Here is a 21,014-nt window from a genome sequence, read left to right as displayed (position 1 = left end):
CTTGTCAAGAAAGTAAATTAGAAAATCAAAGCAGAATTTTTCAAGCAGCTTGGAATACAAAAATTGCTTCTTGTTTCAGAAGTAGATAGTGTTATTTTAACGCTGATGTAAAGTTTCAAGATACAGAGCTAAGAAATTGAGGACCCAGATCTATACTATACAAAAGCAGTATAAATAGTTTGCTTAAGCACCCTGGATTGATAAAAAATATATATATATATATATATAGAATCTAGAGACACAAAACCATAGCCTGGACAGAAATCAGGCAACATATCTTTAACACACTTCTAAATTCAAAAAATAATACAAGGCTTGACAAGACATCATGTCTCTATTTCTATCTTGGAGCATTCCAATTAAAATTTGGAGCCATCTCTCACATAAATTTTTATCAAAACGTTATATTTATAAGACATCTATGATCTTGCTAAATTATATCCACAGTGCGAGTCTAAGAGAAGTCAATGATCGTTAGAAATTGGAGCAACTGGGCAACCAAAATCTTAACTTAACCTTTTGTTTCGATCTTTCTCTAATCCATTACTGCCATTAACCTTTCTATCCCTGTCCCTCTTTGTTCTAGGAGGAGTGGCCGGGAGATAAGTGCCCTGGACCGGCTGTGTCTCAGGTTCATACTTCTGTGAAGCCAGGTATGATAGAGCTGTAACAACATCAGCAATGACTGGCCTCATATTAGGGTGCTCCTGAACACACATTGCTGCCACAGCAAGAGCTTGGTACAAGCCTCTTGAAGGATATTGACCTTGGAGCATCGGATCGGCCATTTGAGAAAATTTTCTTCTATCTTTGAATAAAGGTCTCGCCTGCAATGAAAACATAAAAATAAACACTCAAAGTTCTTGCTATCACACTCCTTAGTTACTAATAATTGGTGACTGAGTGAGTCGTGGTCTAGTCATTCAGAATAATAGACTTCGTATCTCCATAAGTATTCAGCTTTGAAATGATAGCCCGAAAAATTAATATGAAAATATTTGAAAGTGATACTCTTATGAATCAATTGCCTGTCGTCTGCTTCTTACCCATGCAACCAGATTCTGCTCTCCAGCAGCTTTTGAATTGTCAATTGCTTTCCTCCCAGTTATGATTTCCAGAAGAACAACGCCAAAGCTATAAACATCTGACTTCAAAGTCAGTTGGCCTGTCATTGCATACTCTGGAGCACAGTATCCATAGGTACCCATAACTCTTGTTGATACATGGGTCATATCCCCAACAGGTCCAAGCTTGGCCAACCCAAAATCAGATAGCTTGGGATGATATCCTTCAGCAAGCAAAATGTTGGAACATTTTAAATCTCGATAAATAACAGGGGGGTTAGCTTTGTCATGCAAATGCTCCAATCCCTTTGCTGCTCCAGCAGCTATTTTCATTCTTGTATTCCAATCAAGTCTCCTCTTACCGGGAGAAATGTCTGCAAAATGCACACAACACTAAGACACAGCAAGTTGAAACCACAAAAGAAACTTCTACTGATAAAAGTGTGGTATTCCTACCATGTAAATGGTCTTCCAAAGATCCTAAGGGCATATATTCATAAACCAGAAGCCTTTGATCTCCATCAGCACAATAGCCAATCAAATTAACAAGGTTAGGGTGGTGTAGTAGACTTAGCATCAATACTTCAACTAGGAATTCCCTGTTCCCTTGCAATCCATTACGATCAAGCTGCTTTATTGCTACAACCTGCACAAACCCAAAAGAAAACAAAATGGTCGAAGATCTATTGGCAGCATCATTCTTCAATAAGAACAATTCTTAGTCTAACATCGATTAGACTCAAAGCATGAGGTCACTCAGCCAAAGCAGAGGGGGGCGGAAAGGCTCTCTTGAGAAAAAAAATTTTAATGCACAAAATCCAAAAGATCTAATAGTATCAGGACAACCAAGAAGAGACTGACTTACAGAAGTTGCTCTCAGTTTTCTCATCTTCTTGTAAAAGAAAAGAGTTGACTAACCTGATTAAGGTTTTCCAAACGCCCTCTATAAACTCTCCCAAATCCTCCCTCACCCAAAAGACATTCAGCTCTGAAGTTCCTAGTTGCATTTGCCAACTCACGGAATGTGAAAGTCTGGGCTGCAATGTGATCAGATCCTCCATTATTAGCTGCCTCCCTGGCACTCAAGGAGGAATTTGACCTCAATTTCTCTGGAAACATGTAGTAGACAATGAATTAGCAGGAACAGAAAATACATGGCTAAACATATAGTACATGGTGAATTAGCATAACCTAAAATGAAAAGCTGTGAAATACAAAGTAGTATCCTAATCCCTTTATAGGATAGATAAAGAAATTGACCAAAAAGAAACTTTGTCAACAGAAAAGGAAAAAATTATCATCCTCTTCCCGAATGGCATCAAATGATTGACACTTTTGCATAAATATTCTAGCGCTTCTATTTCCAAAAAAAAAAATGTTCTGGCACTTCTCTGTAACCAAAGGACATCTATGCCAGCAAAAGTAAATCCCTCCTCAAATCAAATTATGATCTCTACTCAACCAATAAAAGTATCAATATCTTTTCCAAACCAGGGAAATTATTTTGTTTCTCCAGCCATACAGACAACTTCAGTTAAAATGTCTAGTAAAAGTTAATCCTTCTCGTATTGACATTACAGTTCCATAAATGACATAACTATATTAGATCGAAGACTGGATATAGTTATATATAATACAAAACCAAATTTATCAACCCATATAAAACTTTGGACATTTCTGGCTCCCTTCATATGTTGGTTTACCAGTTACACAGTTAGCAGCAGAAATCAATGGTCAAGCTTTGCTAACATCGTCCTATCCTAGCTATAACAACATTCTGTTGCAGTGAGGATATGATTTTGTATAAATATGATCGTTTTCCCCATAAGAGTACTGTTTTGGAGTTTATCAGCCGGGTTAACTTGGAAAGAAAACTCATAACTATAGCTACTCCAAAGTTTCAATTAATAAAGCCAAGTATAAAAATATCCATTCCAAAGTACCAAAACATTTACACAAAAATTTTCTCCCGGGTTTCTGATAACCATCACTAAATAAACATATTAATTCAACAAATCAAGCAGTTAACAATATGGAAATCAATCCCAATTACTAAATCTTGATCGAAATGCAATAAACCCAGATAAGAGAAAGTGAAAGACCACATAAAATCATAGAGAACCAAATTTGCTCGTTAGCAGATCATGATAGGCATTAAAATGAAAGGATGGTCGGATTCATAAGGGTTTTTCCTTTTCCAACTGCCTTGGACTTTTCCATTACTGCTTTTACACACACTAAACCTCCAAAACTATACACATACATATACAAAAATATTATACCTGAAGTTGAATTGATCTGATCAAGATGCTTCTGGTTCACTTTCTTATCATCCTTCTTGCTCTTGGCTTTAGTGTTTGATTTCCCAGAGCAGGGAATCCACCCCATGGTTTCTTCTTCCTCTCCTCACTCTCTTGGTTAATCTGCAGAGAAACTGCTACCAACCCAGATATATCAATTGACAGGAAGAAAAGGATTACTGGATCAAAATAATTTCCATCTTCACACGGAGAGAACAGAAAAAGAAGGAAAAAAAAAAAAAGAGATCTTTGAATTGTAAAGAGCCAACCAGCTCTCTTGTTAATTTATCGTTTTTGTTTTGTTTAACGTTTACTTTTTTTCTCTTTTTGTAAATTCCTGATTGGCTTTTTGTAAGACTTTCTTCTGTCAAAACGGTGACGTTTAATTCCCTCGTGGTCTTCCCGGCACGATGAAGATGGGTCCCACAAAAGGATATTTCTTTTTTTTTTTCCCACTATAATTATCAAAAATTATTTATTAACTATTTCGTATATTTCTTGAAGATTCCTAAATATTTTAATTATTAAAATATAATAAATTGTGACCGAAATTAACTAAATTTTTATCATAAGAACTTTTCTTAAGCTAATTTTAAATACTATATTAATTTTTTTAAAAATATTCCTTTCTAATTAGTTAAAAATCCATTAGAAATTTTTTTAACTATAATATTTTTACATTTATTAATCATTCTTTGATAACTTTTAAATAATTTTATTTTAATGAATATAATTTTAAAATACCTAAAACAAATAGCTATCATTGCAAAACAAAGTTGAATAAATAAAACGACACATGATGAATCACGTTTTGACTATTCTCGATACAGATAAATTTTTAAATAAGACATGAAAAATTAAATTATAATTCTTATAAATTCAAAAAAAAAAAATCAAACTACATAAAAAAAAAACAGAATAAAAATATATACGTGTCTTCCATAAGTAATCAAAATCTAAAATTGAGATATAAGATAACAAATAAGTTGTTATAGATTATATAAGAATTTCTTTCAATTATAATATATTAAGAACTTATACCATACACAAATTCTACGTAATAAATAAATATTTAAATTTCTACTAGTTCAATAGAATACAATAAAAGGATTTGTCTATATATAAGAATTCTCTCTGTAAACTGCGACCTACTACTTTTATACTCATTCGCTTGTTTTTTTTATAAAAATGTCTTAATTTTAATTTAAATAGGTACTTATTACACTTTTCTATATTATAATAGTAATATATTATATTTCTCAAAATATATTATATATAATATATATAACTTAAACAATCAATTTGTTAATCTTTAAAATAATTGTTAAAATAAAAATATAAATTCTTGGCATATTAGAATTAGATTTATCTATTTGAAATTGTTAAATATAAAATATAATTTGAATAATATATGAAATCTTTAATCTGATTAATATATACAACAAATTTTAACTTAATTAAATGCATTAGGATTACGATTGTTTATTTAACAATTTCAATGTCAAATTATAATTTTAAGTAATACACAATAATTCTAAATGAAGTAAAAAAAAAAAATCAATAACTTATAGTTTAAAGGTAAAAATATGAGTAAGTTGAAATGAAGATAAAAAATCAAAATTATAATTATTTATTTCTTCCCAAAACCTCCTTCACCATTCATCTTCTTCCTCAACTCTCTCTAAAATTTGAAACCTTCACCAAAAAACAAAAGCCCAGATTGATGGAGAACATAAGGTGAAATCTATATATATATATATATATATATATATAGACACACACACACACACACACACACACACATATATATACATGAAACATATATTTTCTTTCCTTCTGAAAATGGCATGGTTGTTTTTGTTTCTTTACCACAAAACATATATATATATATATATACACAAACTTATATATATATATCTTATTCATTTTTTAATTCCGGGTTTTTATGAAATTCTGAAACTTTTTCTGTAAGTAATAATTAACTCACATTTTGTCATCTTCCCAATACCAAGTAAGAGAAAGAGAAGAAACATTTATTTCACTTCTTTTTATTTACTTTTTCTTTTTTTTTATTTTATTGATTGATTTCTTGAAAAAAAATAAATTAAATTATTATTTAATAAAATTTAAGTTTTAATATTTTTTATTACAATTTAATTTTAAACGTTACATTTATTAACTTCTTTTTAATATTTTTTTATCAAATATTTAATCTCCAAATTAGAAAAAAAAAAAGCAATTATATATAGAGAAATAATAATGTAATTATAAAATAAAGTTTATTAGGATAAAAAAAAATTAAAGATGGTTGCTTGGAAATCACGGGTCTGGTTTAATTTCAATCAGTGAATTGCTGATTAAATTGGTAAAAGATTTTCCAACATGAGGGACCACATTAGGAATCATTGTGAAGAAAACATATATTATTTATGTACTTACACATGTATGTATATATGTAGATTTGAATTATGGCCACCACATTTATTAAGTATAAATAAGTAAATTGGGTTGACGTTATTCTTTTCTGCTATAATATCTCCATGCTCCCTAACAACCCTTCAATCATGTACTAAACAAAGGGGGAGTTGAATAGTTTAAAATTATTTAATTAATTAAATCATTTTATTAATTCTACCTACGTGGTTGTATTCATAGGTAGGAATTTTTATACTTCAAAGAAAAGAAAGCTCATGAGGAGATTTCATAAATTGGAAAAATAATTGCAAAATCATATATATATATATATATATGATAGTGTATTCTTGGAGTACAATCTTGAAAAAATTGCCATAATCTTTTTAATTTCCTACCTATATATCATATAATTAACCATTCCTAAAGCTTAAATGATAGAAAAGAATACAATATATTTCTATATACATTAATAAACATAAAACTATCCACCCTTCCTCTAGAAACAAACAAACAAAAATAATAATAATAATAATAATAACTATAATTACAATCACTCTCACAATGAAATATTAAAATGAAACTGCCTATAAAATATGAGACCCTAAAAGTGAAAGAAACTTTAGGCGCTTATGTGTCTCATAAATTGAGATCAAGGCAGGGCAAAATTCAAAATTCACTAATTATGTGATGTCAAATTGAAACAGAACCTCAGCTGAAACTTAAACAACTTTATTGTTAAATACATTTAACTAGGCAGAAACAGGATGAAATTTAAACTGAAAGATATCATTTGATGCATGCAAAAACTCTCCTCGTTAAGATGCCTCCACTGCATAACCTTACCAAGAATTACCGGAGCAATCCAATAGATTACCGTTTCTTCATCTTCAATATATATTATCTTCAAAACCTTTTTTCCTTGATGAACATGCTTTGGGAGATTCAATGTAAGGTATAGAAATGGTTTAACTGTAATGAAAAATCAAAGGTTTTGATTACGAATCGGGTTCAGAGGCCACTGGATTAGTTGTGTTCCTCATTGGCATGTCATGATTGTGTTTGCCTTCATATGTTGTGATAAAAGCTACCGGATCATCTGACGCTCTTTCTACATGCTTGCGCACATTGCACTTTAGGCTGGTACATCGGTAGTAACTTCTGCAAACACAAGAGATAGTGTTAAGCCCAGAAAAATAAACCATCAATCAGACAGACTATAAAATGATATGATGTGAAACAAGAACAATTTATAGTATGGAAAAAGAGGTCAATTTGAGTAGGATACACTACACCATTGTTTATATTCAACAGGCGAGGATAGAGTACTAGCATATAATATAGAGAGCAAAAATAAGTCATTGAGGTTCAACCTGGGATATGGATTTCCCTTGACATGCTTTTGTCCATATTTTCTCCATCGAAAGCCGTCATCCAAAATCTCAGAATCAGTGGAACCGTGCACAATAACATGTGGATCTTGGACACTTTCCCCCAATAGTCCTGCTTCATTTGATTGGTTCTCATTCTTCCTGAAGAACACAGCACAAATTCCCAGATGATTTTACAGCATTCAACATCAAAAAAGGCCATACCTTTTTGAAGCATGTGAGTGTTACTTTGCAAAGTGAAGCAGCATCAGTGATGAATAGAGATGCTTCGCATATATATTTTACCTAGTTTCTTACCTTCTTTTGCTTCTGGGTTCATCATCATCTCCCTCCACTACCTTGCTTCCTTCCTCACATTCACCACTAAGGCCAAGAGAATTCTCTGAATTTCCAGTACCTACATGGATTGTCCCAGCTGCAGTAGGCTCATAAGCTGGTGGATATCTTCCCTGAAAACATGATAATCCCATTTCATTCTGATTTTCTACTCTACCTTCAGAGCCTTCAGTCCTTTCATTCAGTTGATTATTCGGCAAACTGATGTTGCCATCTTGAGCTGATCCTTCAGATGCAAGCACAAGCCCTTGTGTCCCAGATGAGCTTCGTTTAGGGGGTGGTGGTTTTGGATGATTATGTTCACCCTTGTACACAATTTCTGCAATCTGCCCATCAAATGATCTTTCAACTTTCTTCTTCACTGGGCAATTAGGATGTGTGCATTTGTAGTAACTTCGTGGATATTCACTTCCTTTAACTTGCTTTTGCCCGTACTTTCTCCAGTTGTAACCATCATAAGAAGGTCGATCTGAACTGACCACCACAGATGAGGTTTTTTGATCTTCCTCCAAGTTCTGAGCTGCAGTTTTTGAGTTTCCAATTGTCAGTTCTGCCTCAGTATGCGATGGAATACACTGGTGCATGTTTGAACAAAACCTGGACATGAAGTTATGTTTATCTTGATTTGAATTTTGAGCACGAGCATGAGCCAACTGCATTACTTGATGCGAATTAGTACTGAAATTTCCCTGCTCAAGATAAAAGGTTAATTGTAAACTCTTAATCAGCCAAGAATACACGCAATCTTGCCTAATGCCTGGCGAATCAACTACTTACCATATTTGCCAAAAGAGAAACAGTTGCCTTTGACACAAGCTTAGCCTGTGGTTTATACAACACATTGGTTTTGCTGTCTGTTTTTGTAACAGACAAATTACAAACTGCTGTTTCAGAAAAGTCAGCCTGAAAATTTCAGACAACAAAAGGATAAGAGAAAAATAATTAATCCCCAAAGGACAAACATCCAAAAGAGATAGAAGGCCACCTGGGAAGAGTTATCCCTTGATGGAGTATGATTCACTATCGGCTTGAACCTAACAGTCTTTGGTCTAATTGCAGCAATTGTATTTTCAGAAGATGTGGTAAAGGGAGAAACGTTGATGGCACCTGCAAGGAGCTCTGAGAAGGACCTAAAACTTGAGCAAGTAGGCCTTGAAGGTACTGGTTTTGCAATAACTACCCTTTCTGCTTCTTTGATCTCCATTTTCAACTTATTAATAAACAGCCAGCTTAATATTAGTAGAGCAATGTTACGGGGAACGTGGAGCACTGATCATATTAATATGCACCATTGCCAGAACAGCCACAGCAGCAAAACATATTTTGTTAGGAAAGGAAGTCTGATGTAGGACAAACCCAAGATTTGTTGGAAGGCAGTTTCTTCTGTTTTGACTTCCAGATGCAAAATGAACTTTATGGAATTAGCCTGCATTTACATGGGTTAACGTGATTACTAATTCAAAGACAAATACATTACAAGTATATATATGGTACAAACAGAGTAGTATTTCAGAAGTACTAGTATGAATTTGTTGAGATATTCCTCTAAAACATGCTGACATTTTCATACCCTGCTTCAGCTACATCGAGAATTCCTTTAACTTAGTCAGGGAATATTAAGTGAAGCAAGAGATGGGAATTTGGAGTCATGAGCAGGGTAAGAGCAGGGCAAACTGATGCCACAATTGACTTAATTTTCCAACTACCAGTGACCCTCCCAAATATCATTTTGGCAGCATACTATTCCATAATTAGAAACTATCGCAGAGGACCTCAGGTGTAAAACAATGGCAAAATAGGCAGCACAGAGTAACCAAGATATTTCCTAACTTGCACATGCTTAATTATCTCTGCAGATTAAATCTCTCTTAGTGCTCTGGATTTAACAAATTAGAGTTGACTTTTCCACAAGAGTAACCTCATTTGCGACAACCTCAGAACATTTTGCAGCAACTATTGCATTTCATTGCCATCCCGGATATTGCTAACTATTCAAATTTTCTTTTAGGAACACTTGATCGCCATGTTCTTCATCAGAAACATATACATTGCCATGAATCTCATTTACTTGCTGAAGATTTTTCAGAAACATATAAGTCCCATTAAGGAAACCACTGTATTCCAGATTTTACTGCACAAGTCATTACTCAAATCAAACCTAGCTTCCCGATTCCATAAATTATCTCCATCTTCTAGTACTGAGCATTTTGAATCTTGAAATCGTGGAAATGAGATTAAATACGCCAATTTCTAAACTTCTTTTCCCTCGATTTACAAGACAACCAAACATAGATAGAAGAGCTTTACATAATTAAGATAAGTAAATGCTAAAAAACAAAAATGGAGTATACCATGCTATTCTACTTAAGACGTAATTTCCTCATGGAAATAATTCAGTACTTTAGTCCCGTAAATACCTTGTAACAACTATACTTAGCTTGAAATTCCAAGAGAAGTGGAAAAAATGAGGATGGTGTAAAACCTGAAGGTTGTACAGATCATATAAGACCTGTAGGAATCATGCCTGACAATAGAGAAAAAATATTGCAAAATAAGTCTACAACAACACATTAAGCTCAAGGAGTTCTAAAAGAGGAAAAGTAAGAAGTGAAAGGGGCAGTAACCGCAGTTGCAACGAGTGGCAAAACAAACAAAGCTTATCAGCTTTTCAACCATTAAGTGCAAGTCATCGTACAGCTTAAAGTCTGCAATGATGAAAAAAGAATGCAGAATTTAGTGAGAAAAACGATAGATAAGGTGCAAAAGAGAATCATAAATTAAAGAAGGAAAACGTGACTTAAATGCAGAAAACAGGAACCTAGAAGGAGGAGAGAAAGAAACCTTAACCAGCTTCAACAAAACAATTCTTGAGCAGGTGGTGCAAAGAGAAATTTCTGATGAGAAGAAAATGAAAAAGAAAATCGTATTGAAAAACGTTTTATGATTTTTGAAAATGATTTCGGAAATTTTGTATTTGTTTGCTTGGGATTTTGGAATCTGGTTTGGTCTGACAAGAAAATGTGATTGGTGGATTACAGCACGAGAGATGGAGGGGATGAGAGAGGTGTACCGCCAACTAACTGTCTCTGCTTCTTCGTTGACTCTCTGATAGGATGCATTTTATTTTATAACACAAAAACGGTGCGTCTTGGGGCGCGTTTAACGCACGCGAAATCACCGCAGCATGTGGAGATGTTGTGAGATATTGATGCAGCGGATCTTTTAAAGTAACACGTGGCGTTGCTTCATTGCTTGAAATTTCAGCGTTGCTTCTCGCATGTGAGTAACTTGATAAGACAGATTTATCAACGCAGTAGAAGTAAAAAGGTAAATTCAGGTTGGTTTAACTTCTCCTGCTTTGATAGATGGATAAGTAGCAGCAATGATTGTTCCACAGTAAAAATAATATACAGCTGTGTTTTTGTGTAAAAAATAAATAAATAAACAAAGGAATTACCAAAACTACCCCCCTTTCCCTGGGATTCTGGAATTTTCTCTTTTTAAATTAGATAGATAATATAATATTAATAATTATATTTGTATATTTTATATTATTATTATATGTGTAAATATTAAGTTATAAATTTGGTTTAAATCAGTTAAAATTACATTTAAGATCTTGATTTGTTAAGTTTCATAAACTAATTATTTGCCATCAATATTGAACAAAAATGCAAAATTTGTCTGGGGCAACATTCAAAAAAAATATATATATATATATATTCGTAAAATACATATACATAAATAGTGAAATGTTTATACAATGAACCTAAAAAAAAATTAGCAATTTTCAGAAAATTCTTGAGATTTTTAGAAGAGTATTTTATAATTTTTAATATCACATAAAGAGTTAAAATACTTGATTTTTTTTAATAAATAAAACAGTTAGACTTGGTGATAACTCGTTAAGATAAAATTTAATTTATCTAAAATAATTTTATCAAGATTAATAATAACTATACCTTATATCGGTTGAATCAAATATTATTTATCGACTATTCAATTTATAATATATTCAAAAAAGTAATTTGATAAATTCCATATTAGTTTTAACTCATTATCTTTTTAAATATAAAAATAAAATTTTATCGTACTAATAATAAAAAAAATAATAATAATAGTTGATTTTGACTTAATGGAGAACTAATTATATGGCCTTTTTCTAACAAATATAGAAAAAAAAAGATATATATTTATAAAACAGATAGGATAGTTGTATCATATACGAAATTAGATTAATCCAGAGGGTGTTAACGCATAGTTTTTTCTTTTTTAGCAATCTCCTAACATTCGTGTTAATGTTGAACTTAAAATTGTCATCAATTTTATTAGAATCAGGGTTAGAATTTTAAAAATTTTACTTGTTTAACTAAAAAATCTTAGTTCAGAACAATAGAAAGTAGGAAGGTGTAAGACATCTAATTCTATATAAGCTAATTAATCAGTATAATTTGTACGTAAAACTAAAATTTTATTTCTAATACAAGTATATGTATATGATATTTTTTAAAATTAAAATACATTATTCACATCACATATGACATCAGGAAATTTAAAATACATATAAAGAAGAAAAAACGACAAAACATTTAAGAATAATCTATTACCGTACTTTGCTCCACAAAATCTTTTTGAGCTCTCATTTTACAAGCTTCGTAACTTTTCCACGTTCTAGGTCCATAATCAGAATATCTTATATAGTATTATTTTTATTTTTATTATATTGATATATGTTTCATTCACATTTTTTATTTCATTCAATAATTGTTTGTTAGTATGCACTAAACCAATGCATGAAAATTTAACTCAAAACACCATTAAGAAAAGCTACATCTAGAAAATTTTTCCTATAAATAAGAGTAAATGAATCTAGAGATAAATTTATTCATTCATATTAACCCTATAAGTCATTCAAACATAATATGAAGTATAATCTAAATTTACATAATTATATTGTCTATGAATTAGGAATAGTAATAAATCATATTTGAAACAGGTTTTATGAAATACAAATTTAAGCACGAATATGTCATAAAACTGGAGCAAGTTTAAAAATATAATTTTTATTCAAATTTGTACGGTTAATGGGTTAAACGCATTTTCCTTACTAGCCCTCCTCCCATTTCCCTACAATAAGTATTAATATTATAAAAATTGAAACTTAAAAGTTTTTAGGTTTTAGTTTATATATATAGAGTATTAGGTTGCGTACAAAAATATTTTTTATAACTAAATTTATATTTGATCTGTCTTGATTATATAAGATTAAAAAATTTACTTATATAGTTTAAATATAACTTAAAGTCAGAACAGATCAATAGATTAGAATAAACTTGCAGGTCATATATATATATAATTTAAAATAATTTATTTTATAATTTTCAACCTTGATTTCTATTTACATGTAAGTTAACAATCCCTCTTGATTTAATTATAATCTAGAACCAATCATGACCATTAATAGAGAATAAATTCATCATCATCTATAGCATCTACAACAATAAAGATTAATAACAAATTTGTTCTTGTTTCATCTCAAATCTGTCATTTTAGAATTACTAAACGTGAAAACTAATTTGATTTCAACTACTTCCATGAGGCCTAAATAATAAAATACATTGGACTACAAACATATTGAATGTAGGTCGAAATTGAAACTAAAATGGTGTACGTATTCATAAGAGATCAATAAACAACACTTCATCGTCGTAGTCCTTTCACATTTATCCGATAAACATAAAGCATTTGCAAACTATATATTTCATATAAAAAAGCATTTGCAAACTACATATTTCATATAAACAAATAACATAAAGCAAGTAGAAGAGTATAAAGATTATACTTAAGCCTTTTGAACCTCTCTCTTCTTTTCTTTTTCTCTAAAAAAAAGAAATCATTTACATATTTGAATTATATTTGTTGTTGGGCTTAAGAAAGCCCGTGGGTCAAGTTTGTGTATAGCTGAGCCCACATCCATGGACGACCCAAGTCAAAACGGCGTCGTTTTATTTAACCAGCATAGGCTGTGTTACGATGTGGCTGCGGCGTACGTACACCCACCTGACCGGAGTATAAAAGCCCTCTTTTTCGGCAACCCTTCTGTTTCATCCTTTTCTCTTTTCTTCTTCTTCTTCCTTGGGACGACAGGTTTCCTCTCGTGGGACGCGACGGTGAGCGCATCTTCGACGGAGCCTAAGGTACTTTTTATACCTTTTCTTGTTTCCATACTTGAGTATAATGAATGATAGAAAGTTTCTGTTGTGAAAATATTATTTTCTTGCAAATTTAGTGTCCAAAAGTTGTATTTCTCACAATCAGAAAAAATCATCACTGAAAATACTGGGAACTTGAATAATGACTTGATTGAAGGAGTATTTGAAGAAGTCCATGTCCAATATCATAACTCCTCCCGTACAGGCGAAAGATGAACGGAGTTGTGGAAGCCGCGGACAAAAATATAAGAAAATCCTAATAATGCTTCCATTCGTCTTGTATGCTTATCGAACCTCTCTGTAAGAACATCGATGGTTGGAGGAAGCTTTCAAGTTTCGGGTATTTTTTAACTAAAAATCATGCCACGTGGCTACATCACCGGCCACGTTAATGAGGATCTTATTATGTGGTTTTTTAATTAAGGGATTAATTTGGTAAACAGAAATTATTATCGGCAAATTTGGACAAAATTAACAGCAAATCACGAAATTAAATATTTAGGGTTTAACGCGGAATTCTTTTTACGTTCTCTTTCCTTAGGTAACACAGACATATAAACATAGAGATGAAGGGAAGTGTCGCCAGGGCCTTGTCAGAAGAGGCAAAGATTGTATTCGCCGAAGGCATCGGTTTGCTTCTCATCCGATGGACTGCTCTCCAGGCTGCTGTGGAGAACGAGTGGGGTGGCCGCGATTCTCGCCGGAAGGCAGAACTTATCGTCTCCGAAATCTTCACTTGGTTCACTCAGTCACCAGGTTATGTCGACTCGATTCACTCCTCGACTCACCTTCATCCTTTTTTTAGTTTTGGTTGTAAGAATTTCCTGTGGAAGTTTTGTGTTTTTTTTGGTCGAATAAGATGTCGTTATAATTGTGAAAAATTGGTTCTGTCTTCTCTTATGATAATTTTGAACTGTGTTAATTTGGGTATTCTTCAAAATTCTGTCTTCACTCGTTTTACTTGATCAGATCGGCAATTAATGTGGAAAGCTCTTGGTGCTTATTTGAATTTTTTCGTCTTTGTATGATTTCTTTTTAAAGTTTAAACTTCTTCTAACCTTATGAATGAAGTACTTTGTGCTGATTCACAAGTTTGTTGTTATTCATTTGATTTTTATGTAAAGAATGTTATGGGAATTGTTCAATTCGTGAGGTTCTGATTGTTTTCTCTTTTAATTTGTTACAGAGCCGCTTTACATTGATGATTTAGAAAATATTCTTGATGAAGGTATGCTTTCTCTCAATACCATGGCAGAGGATGGCAGTGTTGAAGAGGTATGGCATAATTGTTGTACATCCTGAACTGGTGTTTTGCGTTCCTAGATGTATTATTCCCTCTGAGGTCCTTAGGAAGTAAAATTTTAATGAAAATCTGTGACAGCCAATTGAAATATGTTATGATTTTAAGAGTCAATATATTGTTCTTCTACTGCAATTTACCGATTTTTTCCTCTGAAAATTGTAATAAATATTTATGAGAGATGCATTCAGTTGAATCATCACCACAGATTCTTGCAAGTTGGGGTTATGGACACAACTCTTTCCTTCTTTACATAACATGCCCTTTATACTGGATACAATTTTTTCCTTTGTTAATAGTTTTGCATTCTTTATTATCCATTACAGGTGGCAGAGAAATTAATGATCATGCATGAAGAATGTTTGGAAGGTAATTATCAGTCTGTTGAAAAACTGAGGGCAACCAATTCTCAGACAACAGCTTCTGCTAATGTCATAAAGGTACAGCCCTTTTCCTATGAATCTTTATGCTTTGAAAAGCTATAATATGTCCATAAGGTTTGCTGAGAGCAGTGCCTATGATAAGCCCTTTGCCTGTGAATGTTTGTCTTTGACAAACCACAATATGTCAATCAGATTTGTTGAGAGCAGTGCCTTAGAACTTCTCCTTGTCATTGTGAGAATATTTATGTATTACTCTTGACTTGACAGGAAAGTTCATGAGATTAACCATCTGAAAAGTGATTATTTAGCATATGATTTTGAATATATTAAGATAAGGTTGTTTTGTCCGTCATAAGGAAAAAGTAAAATAAAAGAATCATTGAAGAAAACTTTTTTATGAAGTATATGTATTTTTTATATATTCTATGCTATCTAGTTGACTTGCCAGGTAACTTATGGCTTTTGTTGTGGGATATGTGTTTTGCTTACCTGGTTTGATTCCTTTGATTTTCTTGAAGGTATAACAGATTGTTAAAGATCTTTATCTTGTTAGCTTCCAAATAAAATCTTTGAAAATAATGCTGGACATAGAAACATTCTCTTTTGCTTGTTGGTACTTTGGACTGCAATACACAATTTTGCTTTCTTTGTTACAACGAAATGAGTTTTCCATTTATTTTTTCGAAAATGACATGTTTTGACTTGAATGGGTTTCTCTGTAGCCTTAATCTTCTTGTGGAGAAATTTGGAATCATAGTAATGGTCATGATATGAGAGTTTATGGATGAAAATTAGCATTCTGCTGGATGATTTGAATTGGTTTTGTACTTACCTCAAGTTTCTCCTGTGCTTATTAATTTGAGCCAGGCTGCAAATGAAAATGATGAAGATGAAGAGGATGATGAAATTGCTGATGATAGAATGGGGCAGAGCGATACAACAAGCATGATGGTTGATGCACCAACAAGCCAGTCAAACTCTAATTCTGTAGCCATGCCAGTTAACAAGCCAAGATTGGAACAAGCTGCTGAAGCTGGAGATGGTTGGACGGTAGTTTCATCCAGACGGAACCGGAGTAAAAAGAATTAAATTACGTTTGTCACTCATTGCCATGGGTCGATCAGATTCTGTACATGACTCGCCTCCTCCATTCCAACTTATTTCTCTTACATGTGGGTTCTCGAGGCACATATAGGGGTGCAAATTATATTATCTATAAAGGTCTATTATGTTTACACAGTTTTGGTCTGGAAGAATTATATTGTACTACTTGGTAGCTGAATTATGAGGGTTGAGAATCATGTTTACTTTTTGTATTCTTGCCAGTTTTGACATTCCTGGACTATTTTTCTGTGGAAGCAAATCTACAGGTGTTGGTCAATGTTGAATGAATTTGATCTCTAACAAGAAAGTGTTGGACCAATTTCTAACTGATGTGTTCTTTCCCAGAAATGTACTTCATGTTAAAAATTTGGTGATATGTACACACACACATACATATATATAGCAGCCTGAAAAATTCGCAGCATATGAACCTTCTAATTAGCACAATGGGTTGATTTTTCCTCCCTTAGATTTCATTTTTGTCTGAACCAGAAAAGCATTAAGCATGTTTTTATGCTTTGGGTAAACTCAGTTTTTGGTCAGGTTTATAAATAGTTTGATTCTAGAAATTAAAGTGTCTCTCTCTCTCTCTCTCTCTCTCTCTCTCTCTCAAACTTCATCTCAATGAGTTTTAGGATTGTTGGAAAAATGTTTTTAGAGCAGCAAAGTGCTTAAAAGTTACATTAAAATTTTTACTTTTAAAAAACAAGTAGTTATATATTTGATAAAATGTTTATTGTAAAATATAAATAATTTATTTTTGGTAACAAAATAATAAATATATTTCTTATAAACATTTAGTTGTACTTCCTCAAAATTGTTTTTAATAATAAAAATAAGCATTATATTTTTAGAAAATATAGATATTGACATAAGAGTGCTTAAAATTGCTTATAAGCACTAAATAAATCCAAAAGGTCCTTTTAACAAAAACCTCACAAACTTGTTTGCAATCATCTTGATGTCAACACAAAAATATTCTTTCACTACCAACAATTTTATCAAATCCCACAACATGATCCTTTGCTGGTTTAAAAATTTTTATTTTTCACTTAAAAGTCATTATAAGAAACTTTTATATTGAAATTATTTTTTATTGAATTTAACACATTTTTAAAAAAAAGAAAGACAACAACGGGTTAGAGGTACATACCATTATGAGATGATACAATCATAGCGTGAATGAGAGACCCCTTGAAAAAAAAATTTAATTCTCTTACTTTTTTTCTCTATCTAAGTATTATGTACAAAATTTTGTAATTTAGGTTGATGGAAAACATAAATTCTCCTTTTATAGATGAAAAGAGAGGTCAAAGTACATTTAAAATAGTTGAATGTGTTGATAACCGTTTTTATTATTATAGATTAATACCCATAAAATACAATAATTTTATAATTTATTTTAAAATTACTTTCTATATATGTATTTTTTCTTTTATAACGGTTATCTATTATTTTGAGAGTTCTTTAAATTGGTTTCAATCGTTATAAGTGGATGAAAAAATAAAATACTATGTTAGTGAGTCATCCACTTAATTGCTGAAATTAACATTCTCTCACTTGACCCAAAAAATCAATTATGAAAACTATAATATACACATATACATTTTATACTAAAATATATTTATTGGTAAAATAAATTTGATACGTGATTGCAATAAAATCATTCAACAAGTTCAAAATTATTATGTCATAATACTGAAATAACTTACATTATAAATGTAAATCATAACGGTCACATGACTTTAATGTTACATTTTCTTCTATACACCACATACCAATAACCTTTACTAATTCAGTCCACAATGCCAAAATAGCCTCTATATTTTATCTTTTCAAGACATTCCTTATTGATTAAACACTAAATTGTGCACTCATGATTAAAAACAGAAAATAACAAAAACAAACTTTAATGTACAAAATCTCAATTATTCAATCATTGAAATATCCATTGTCATATTATGAATTACTTAAAAGATCTAACCTCATAACATGTTCTGCATATGTCTTTGGAGGTAATCATTTAGTCAGTGGATTGACAATCATAAGTGTGTTACTAATATTTTCAATCGATACTTGTTGTTTCTAGGCTTTTTCTTTAAAAATTAGATACTTTAAATTCATGTTTTTGGATCTAGTAGAATATTTATCATTCTAAGAGAAGAAAATAGTTGCAGTATCATCACAAAATATTTTCAGCGACTATGTAATAGAGTCAACAACACCAAGTTCTTAAATAAAATTCCGCAACCACAAAGCATGACTTGAGGCTTCAAAACATGCTATAAACTTAGTCATCATTGTGGATGAGGCAGTAATAGACTACTTTACACTCTTATACGAAATTGCCCCATTTACTAGCATAAAGACAAAACTTGAAGTAGACTTTAAGCTATTACGACAACCTCTATTGAAAATACTCATAACTTTTTTTTATAGCTTTCTAGTGTCCAATTCCTGGATCACTTTAATATCTTCCCAACATGCCAATAACATAGCTGATATCTGGTCTACTATGAGTTTAAGCATACATCAAACTTTCACAGCAGATGTATAAGGAATGGTCTTCATCTATTCCCTTTTTAAGTCATTTCTTAGACACTGACTTTTACTTAATTGTCACCCCTAAGAATAGGTGTTACACTGGTTGAATATTGCATATTGAATTTCTCCAAAACTCGGTTAATATATCATTTCCAAAACAAACCTAACAATCCTAAAAAACAATATCTGAAGATTTCTATTCCAATAACATAAGTTGTCTCACCTATATCAACCATCTAAAAGTTTTTAGAGAGATATTTCTTAGTTTCATATAATAAACCAAGATTACTACTAGCTAGCGAAATATCATCCACGTATAGTATCAGAAATATAAACTTACTTCCACTAATTTTTAGATATATACACTGATCAATAACTTTTTCCTTAAATCTGAAAGATGTAATGGTATTATTAAACTTTACATATTATTGTCTAAAAGCTTGTTTAAGACCATAAATGAATTTCTTTAATTTGCAAACTAAGTGTTTTTTTCTTTTTTTGCAAATCCTTCAGGTTGATCCATATAGATATCTTCATTCAAATTCTCATTTAAGAAAGCAGTTTTTACGTCCATTTGATGTAACTCTAAATCAAAATGTGCTACAAATGCCATAATAATTCTAAGAGAATCCTTTTTAGAAACTAGAAGAATGTATTTCTATAATCTATACATTCCTTTTGAGTAAAATATTTAACCACTAATCTGACTTTAAATCATTTGATATTGTCTTTAGTATTGCGTTTAGTCTTGAAGACTCATTTACAACCGACACTTTTACAATTATCAGGTAATTCGATAAGATCCCAGACATCATTATGGTCCATAGACTTCAACTATTCTTTCATAACTTCTATCCATTTATTAGAATCATCACTTTTCATGACTTATAAAAACGTAACTGGATATGTTCTTATTCCAATATCATAATCAGATTCTTATAGATATACCACATAATCATTTGATATAACAATTTTTTTTTTCCCTTTGAGGTCTTCTTAAAGGTATTGAATGAAGTTGTTTTATAACATTTTTAATGACAACATCTTCTTGTGGTCATGAATCATTTCCATTATGTAGCTCATTTTCTATAACTTATTGAGAAGGATGAGCAAGAGTTATTTCTTGAGGCAAAAATGGTGGTGGGATATCCACTCTTATTTCCTCAAGGTCTACTTTTCTTGGTTCTTCACTCCCACTGATTTCGTCATTTTCTAAGAATCTGACATTACTAGTTTTAACTATTCTCGTACCATGATTAGGCTAATAAAATCTATACCATTTGGACTTATTTGCATCACCAATAAAATTTTTAGATATTGTCTTTGAATCTAACTTTTTCTCATGAAAATTGAAGATTCTTGCATCTGATGGACAATCTCATATCTGTAAATGTCTTAAACTTGGTTTTTTACCAGTCTACAACTCGAAAAGAGTTGCAGATATTGTCTTACTAAGAACTCCATTCAAGATATACATTGCGGTCTTTAAAGCTTCACTCTATAAAGAAATAGATACAGAAGAATAACTCATCATACTCCTAACCATTTCTTTATGGGGTGAAGCCTTAAAGACCGCAATGTATATATTGAACTGAGTTCCTAGTAAGGTAATATCTGCAACTCTTTTCAAATTGTGGATTAGTAGGAAATCAAGTTTAAGACATACATACATGGGGTTGTCCAACATATGCAAGAATCTTCAATTCTCATGAGAAAAATTTAAATTTAAGGACAATATCTGAATATTTTATTATTTATTCAGATAAATCTAAAGAGTATAGATTTTATTGTCCTAATAATGGTAACAAAATAATAAATATATTTCTTATAAATATTTATTAATTAAAATTTTTTTATATATAGATTATTAATTTTAAATTGAAATTAAAAGAACAATTAAGTAAATTAGTTAAAATACAAACAATTAAAAGCCAAAAAGTTATGATTGTATCATTTATTTGTACTTCC

At 31.3% G+C, this 21,014-nt stretch overlaps 3 protein-coding genes across 8 annotated transcripts; 1 reads left to right on the top strand and 2 right to left on the bottom strand.

Annotated features, from left to right (window-relative positions):
- Nucleotides 1-254: 254 nt before the first annotated feature.
- Nucleotides 255-3,599, bottom strand: CDL1 (Protein kinase superfamily protein). Its single transcript, XM_022035879.2, has 5 exons — nucleotides 3,347-3,599; nucleotides 1,983-2,173; nucleotides 1,521-1,710; nucleotides 1,047-1,438; nucleotides 255-827 (listed from the first exon to the last, which is right to left on the bottom strand). Exons 1-5 carry the CDS (start codon nucleotides 3,450-3,452, stop codon nucleotides 507-509), a joined length of 1,200 nt encoding a protein of 399 aa, XP_021891571.1. The 5' UTR covers nucleotides 3,453-3,599; the 3' UTR covers nucleotides 255-506.
- A 2,677-nt stretch (nucleotides 3,600-6,276) lies between these two features.
- On the bottom strand, nucleotides 6,277-10,599 carry TTG2 (WRKY family transcription factor family protein). Of its 5 annotated transcripts, none has more exons than XM_088209542.1 (8): nucleotides 10,322-10,599; nucleotides 10,128-10,208; nucleotides 9,921-10,027; nucleotides 8,489-8,929; nucleotides 8,281-8,406; nucleotides 7,465-8,192; nucleotides 7,150-7,308; nucleotides 6,277-6,937 (listed from the first exon to the last, which is right to left on the bottom strand). In XM_088209542.1, the coding sequence occupies exons 4-8, from the start codon at nucleotides 8,705-8,707 to the stop codon at nucleotides 6,775-6,777; spliced, it is 1,395 nt and encodes a 464-aa protein (XP_088065668.1). In that variant the 5' UTR covers nucleotides 8,708-8,929; nucleotides 9,921-10,027; nucleotides 10,128-10,208; nucleotides 10,322-10,599; the 3' UTR covers nucleotides 6,277-6,774. The 5 variants fall into 5 exon arrangements, with proteins under 5 accessions (XP_088065668.1, XP_088065667.1, XP_021891563.1 ...); XM_088209541.1 differs by having other exon boundaries at nucleotides 9,074-10,027; nucleotides 10,345-10,599; XM_022035871.2 differs by having other exon boundaries at nucleotides 10,345-10,599.
- Nucleotides 10,600-13,551: 2,952 nt separating this feature from the next.
- On the top strand, nucleotides 13,552-16,828 carry LOC110809907 (Pre-rRNA-processing protein TSR2, conserved region). 2 transcript variants are annotated; one of them, XM_022035884.2, is made up of 5 exons: nucleotides 13,552-13,700; nucleotides 14,257-14,471; nucleotides 14,902-14,990; nucleotides 15,342-15,455; nucleotides 16,266-16,828. In XM_022035884.2, exons 2-5 carry the CDS (start codon nucleotides 14,282-14,284, stop codon nucleotides 16,485-16,487), a joined length of 615 nt encoding a protein of 204 aa, XP_021891576.2. In that variant the 5' UTR covers nucleotides 13,552-13,700; nucleotides 14,257-14,281; the 3' UTR covers nucleotides 16,488-16,828. The 2 variants fall into 2 exon arrangements, with proteins under 2 accessions (XP_021891576.2, XP_088065953.1); XM_088209827.1 differs by lacking the exon at nucleotides 13,552-13,700 and adding an exon at nucleotides 13,921-14,055.
- The last annotated feature ends 4,186 nt before the right edge of the window (nucleotides 16,829-21,014 follow it).

The sequence above is a fragment of the Carica papaya genome, chromosome 8 (assembly GCF_054855325.1).
Source record: "Carica papaya isolate Zhongbai chromosome 8, ASM5485532v1, whole genome shotgun sequence".
In the NCBI taxonomy this organism is placed as follows: domain Eukaryota; kingdom Viridiplantae; phylum Streptophyta; class Magnoliopsida; order Brassicales; family Caricaceae; genus Carica; species Carica papaya.
The sequence above is the reverse complement of the archived record's forward strand: the minus strand, read 5'-3'. Positions and strand labels throughout refer to the sequence as shown.

What these genes read in the sequence shown, in the direction of transcription:
- TTG2 (XM_088209542.1), bottom strand. Translation starts at nt 8,707, where the DNA reads ATGGAGATCAAAGAAGCAGAAAGGGTAGTTATTGCAAAACCAGTACCT. An exon ending in GAACCCAGAAGCAAAAGAAG is followed by an intron (nt 7,309 to 7,464) that starts GTAAGAAACTAG and finishes TGTGTTCTTCAG; the next exon opens with GAAGAATGAGAACCAATCAA. An exon ending in AAGGGAAATCCATATCCCAG is followed by an intron (nt 6,938 to 7,149) that starts GTTGAACCTCAA and finishes TTGTGTTTGCAG; the next exon opens with AAGTTACTACCGATGTACCA.
- LOC110809907 (XM_022035884.2), top strand. Translation starts at nt 14,282, where the DNA reads ATGAAGGGAAGTGTCGCCAGGGCCTTGTCAGAAGAGGCAAAGATTGTA. An exon ending in TTGGTTCACTCAGTCACCAG is followed by an intron (nt 14,472 to 14,901) that starts GTTATGTCGACT and finishes AATTTGTTACAG; the next exon opens with AGCCGCTTTACATTGATGAT. An exon ending in AGGATGGCAGTGTTGAAGAG is followed by an intron (nt 14,991 to 15,341) that starts GTATGGCATAAT and finishes TATCCATTACAG; the next exon opens with GTGGCAGAGAAATTAATGAT.
- CDL1 (XM_022035879.2), bottom strand. Translation starts at nt 3,452, where the DNA reads ATGGGGTGGATTCCCTGCTCTGGGAAATCAAACACTAAAGCCAAGAGC. An exon ending in GTTTGGAAAACCTTAATCAG is followed by an intron (nt 1,711 to 1,982) that starts GTTAGTCAACTC and finishes GGGTTTGTGCAG; the next exon opens with GTTGTAGCAATAAAGCAGCT. An exon ending in TTTGGAAGACCATTTACATG is followed by an intron (nt 1,439 to 1,520) that starts GTAGGAATACCA and finishes TGCATTTTGCAG; the next exon opens with ACATTTCTCCCGGTAAGAGG.